General features: G+C 46.1%; 1 protein-coding gene across 1 annotated transcript; it reads left to right on the top strand.

The window, feature by feature from the left end:
- The first annotated feature begins 399 nt into the window (after positions 1–399).
- On the top strand, positions 400–1,685 carry LOC118594567 (early nodulin-75-like). Its single transcript, XM_036204503.1, has 2 exons — positions 400–675; positions 738–1,685. Exons 1-2 carry the CDS (start codon positions 400–402, stop codon positions 1,683–1,685), a joined length of 1,224 nt encoding a protein of 407 aa, XP_036060396.1.
- Positions 1,686–5,206: the final 3,521 nt, after the last annotated feature.

Below are 5,206 nucleotides of genomic sequence, written 5' to 3'. Positions count from 1 at the left end.
ACTGTGCTGAGCAGAAAGTAGCCCTGTGGGCTAATAATAGCATGATGGCACCAGGTCTCCACTCTTCAATTTGAGCCAATAATTAGCAGAAACTAAAAAAAAATCATTCAGTAGGAAGAACAAAATGAACAAAAATTGTCCTGAAAAAAAAAAAAGGATTAAGTTTGAAGAAAGTTTGAATGTCCACTAATACCTATGGAGGTGGAGTCAGATGCTATATCTTAAATAGAACAGACTCTGTAAAGATAGGGTATGAAGTGGTCAGAAAAGCCCACTGAAAACCTAAAATACAGCTGTGATAATTCAGAAATTATCACCCAAATTGAAGTAGTATCAGCAGAATTCTGAAAGGAGCAGAGCAAACAAACAACACACAGTCCCATAATTAAGGAAGATGGAATGAGAGGGCAATTCCAGGAGCACCAGAGCCCCAGAAGCACCAGTACCCCAGGAGCTCCAGTACCCCAAGAGCACCAGTACTCCAAAGCACCAGTACCCCAGGAGCATCATTACCCCAGGAGCACCAGTACCCCAAAGCACCAGTATCCCAGGATCACCAGTACCCCAAAGCACCAGTACCCCAGGAGCACCAGTACCCCAAAGCACCAGTACCCCAGGAGCACCAGTACCCCAGGAGCACCAGTGCCCCAGGAGCACCAGTACTCCAAAGCACCAGTACCCCAGCAGCACCAGTGCCCCAGGAGCTGTAGTACCCCAGGAGCACCAGTACTCCAAAGCACCAGTACCCCAGCAGCACCAGTACCCCAGGAGCACCAGTACCCCAGGAGCACCAGTACCCCAAAGCACCAGTATCCCAGGATCACCAGTACCCCAAAGCACCAGTACCCCAGGAGCACCAGTACCCCAAAGCACCAGTACCCCAGGAGCACCAGTACCCCAGGAGCACCAGTGCCCCAGGAGCACCAGTACTCCAAACAGCCAGTACCCAGCAGCACCAGCAGGATTACCAGGACCAGCAAAGCACCAGTCCCAGCACACAGTACCAGGACACCAACCCAGAGCACCAGTGCCCCAAGCCCAGTACTCCAAAGCACAGTACCCCAGTACCCCAGACCAGTACCGACACCAGTACCCCAGGAGACAGTACAGGATCACAGTACCCCAAGCACCAGTACCCAGAGCACCAGTACCCCAGGAGCACCAGTGCCCCAGGGACAGTGCCCAAGCACCAGTCTCAACCCAGCCCAGCACAGGCCAGAGCTGTAGTACCCCAGGAGCACCAGTACCCCAAAGCACCAGTACCCCAGGAGCACCAGTACCCCAGGAGCACCAGTACCCCAGGAGCACCAGTGCCCCAGGAGCACCAGTACTCCAAAGCACCAGTACCCCAGCAGCACCAGTGCCCCAGGAGCTGTAGTACCCCAGGAGCACCATTACCCCAGAGCACCATTACCCCAGAGCACCAGTACCCCAGAGCACCAGTACCCCAGGAGCACCAGTGCCCCAGGAGCTGTAGTACCCCAGGAGCACCAGTACTCCAAAGCACCAGTACCTCAGGAGCACCAGTACCCCAGAGCACCAGAACCCCAGAGCACCAGTACCCCAGAGCACAAGTACCCCAGGAGCACCAGTACCCCAGAGCACCAGTACCCCAGGAAATCCTCCTGAGTTATAGAATGGAGGTCCAGAAAAAAGAACTTAAGACCCAGAAGGAAAAAAAGTGAAGATATAATGAAAGAAAGTCGCTATGGATCAGTGATCGAATGTCTTGTCATGTCCTACCACAATGAGTGGAAGCAGCATTACAAGACATGGTGTGGTGGCTTTCAGAGAAATGGGCACAATGGGAAAACCTCACACAACCACAGAAAACCACAGTGCAAGCCACACCAAAGCTAAGAGCAGGAGGACCACTGGGCATCCCACAGGATCTGGTGCCACCAAAAATAACGAGCAAATATTTCTAAATATTTCTGGAGCAAACTACTTCCCACCTAGGACTCTAAGCCTACTAGACTACTAACCAAGTGTGAGGACAAACAAGAAAAATGCTGATAAAATCATCCAGCGTCCCCCAAGTACAGCAGTGTACTCAGGAAACACGGCCATTTCAATGAATCATAATCTTAAAAGAAAAACAAAACTTTTAAACACATGAACTAAAACAGCTGAGTACACTCAAGCCTTAAGTAAAAGGCCTATCAGTAAGGCCTTCTACACCATTAATAAATGAATAACCAGGCGTGTTTACCTATATATCCGAGGTAAACAGGATAGATGCTCAATTTATTTCCTAAGTATAGAATGTAATTTGTATCACTCAGTTGAAAATTAAAACTCAGAGAGAAATAATTTTATAATCATTTGTAAATATAGACTGAAGGTCTCACTTAAGCCTTTAAAATGAAGTAAATAATACTTATAAGAATCATTCTTGCATGTGCCTGTGTGCAACGTTTATGTGAGTACCCACATGTACATGCATATGTGTGTACATGTATGTGGGTGCCAATCATCCTCAGTAGCTACTTCACTTTACTTTTTGAGCCAGAGTCTCTCACTGCTCCTGGAACTCACTGATTGGCAGGACCAGACCACCAACAAGTCCCACTGACCCCCTGTCTTTTATGCACAGGCCTGGGATTACAGCCACACACCTCCATGCCTAACTTTTCATACATGGGTTTTGTGATCAAACATAGATCCTCATGCTGTGTGGCAAGTAGTCTACCAACTGAGACATCTACTCAGCCCCCCAAGACTCATCACCAAGCAGGGTTCGTTCAAACAACACGGGGAAATCAAGTAGATGAGATAAAATTCCCAAAGGCTCAAATTGACGCTGTTTCTCAAGCTCTGGTAAAGGTGCCCACATGACCGAAATACGTAGAAACATAAAAACCAGATTTGCAATGAATCAGCATCAGGTAGGTGAGTCAGGGCAGCGCTGATGTCCTTGAACTTCAGAGATTATCATATGAAGCAAGTTGTGCTGGGGGGCTGGACAGACAGACCTACTCTTCCCCAGAGAGCATCCTCTATCAGTTCTCTGTGATGGTTAATGCCGATTGTCAGCTCGACAGGGTCTAGAATTACCTAGGTGACAAAGTTCAGGGCCTGTGTTAGAGGAAATTTCTTGATTGGTTAATTGAAGTGGGAGTCACCATTCCAGGGGCTGGGGTCCCAGGGGCTGGAGTCCCAGGGGCTGGGGTTGCAGAGGCTGGGGTCCCCAGGGCTAGGGGCTAGGGTCCCAGGCTGAACATAAGTATGAGCTGAGTACCAGCATTCATCTCTTTCCATCTCCTGACTGCAGGTGCAAAGAGACATCTACCCCAAGATCCCTCACCACGATGGACCACATTCTCAAACTATAAGTTAAAATAAACGCTCCCTCCTTGAGTTTCTCTGGTCAGGTATTTGTCCCAGTGATGAGAAAAATGACATCACATTCCCCTTCTGTTTTGAGTTTAGCATTTATGGTTCCTCCAAATGAAGATTCGTGTGGTTATTATTTATTTATTTATTTGTTTATTTATTTATTTAGGTCTGGACTATATCTTTTACAACTATTTTTTTTTTCACAGACTATGAGTTTATAGTGAATGGCCTCCAGCAGCACAGGCTAGAATGAAGTATGCTTCTCTGGGTGCAGCAGGGGCTGCAGTTGAACCCAGGTGCCTTTCTCTTTGGCATCCTTTTCTTTACCTGTTTCAGGAAGCTGTCTTGGCTCTCAGAGCACTCAGAATGCTCAAAATGTGTATCTTAGAATTTCTAGTACAGTGATAAAGACACTATGGCTATAAACATTTTGGGAAGGGATGGGCTTATTTATGCTTATAGTTTCACACCACAGTCCATCATCAAAGGAAATCGGGACAGGAACTCAAATGGCAGGAACCTGGAGGCAGGAGCTAATGCAGAGGCTCATGAATGGGGTGGTTTCTAGCTTACTCCTGTTGCTTGCTCAGCCTGCTTTCTTATAGAACCCAGGATCACAAGGCCAGGGGTGGCCCCACCCACTATGGGCTAGCCCTTTCTAATCAATTGCTAATTAAGAAAATGCACCACAGGTTTGCCCACAGCCCAATCTTGTAGATGCATTTTCTCAATTGAGTTTCCCTCTTCCCAGAGATGACCACACTTTGTGTCAAGTTGACATAAAACTAGCCAGCACAGCACACTAACACTCTTGGCAAGGATCCCACCCTTAACTTGCCTGTTTACAATGATGCCCATGCTGAGTGACCTTGTATCCTCTTTCAGTTTTTGATGATTCTTTTCCTTAATGTCTATAATTTCACCCTTCTTGTAGATCTGTGTGTGTGACCAAAGGAACAACTCCATGTTTCCTGAAAGGCCTAGAGAACGTGTATCAGGGGCTTCTCTTTTACTTTGTGCTTGTCATTTTGACAAATCACTAGAAGATGGCTGCCATGGCCAAGTAAAGGCTTCTGCTGCTTTCTAGAGAACCTTTCCATCAGTGGCATTTATGGTAAATAGCTTTCAGGTAGCTAGGTTTCCCACCTTCTTGTGTTCCCATGTAGTCGTCAATGTGCACTCAGAGCAGCTCTAAGAGCTGGCTGTAAATGAAACCATGCAAGCAATTCTACATGCGACAGTACAGGCAGAGTGATGTGTGATAAAAATAGCATCTCAAATTAGTGAAACGGGAAGAGCATTCAACCACCAGGAGTGTAAGTGCATGCGTGCAGCTAGAATCATGGGCTCCCATCCATTTTATTAATTTACCCAGGGGAAAATTAGAAGATTCATTGTTACATACAATTGTAATTTCTTTTTATCTTATTTTGGGCATAATAGACTGCTACCTACCCCATCTATCTAAGATAGGGCAGGAAGGATAAGCAAACAGGGGTCTTAATCCAAAGGGTTCAAGAAGGGATATGACACAATGGTTCACATTCAGCATCAAGTCTAGATTGATTTTGGGGAGAGGATGCAAGAATCTGACATTCTTTTCTTATGTTGTGACACATCAGCCTCTTTTGCTCTGGGCAAAACCAGAAATCTCCCTGTGGCAGTGTCTACTTGAGAATTGTCAAAAGTGTGTTCCTTAATGAGATTAAAAGTTCAGCCTGAGAGAATCAGTTAACTGTATTATAGGCATGTTGATATTGCAACTGTTGAAAATCTTATTTAAAAAAAGAAAAAAATGTCTAATAGTGTTTGTTGCATTCATTGCTAACCATGATAGTGTATCACCTGTCCAGGGATGTATTCCAGT

The sequence above is a fragment of the Onychomys torridus genome, chromosome 13 (assembly GCF_903995425.1).
Source record: "Onychomys torridus chromosome 13, mOncTor1.1, whole genome shotgun sequence".
Lineage (NCBI taxonomy): Eukaryota > Metazoa > Chordata > Mammalia > Rodentia > Cricetidae > Onychomys > Onychomys torridus.
This window is presented reverse-complemented; position numbering and strand designations above follow the sequence as displayed.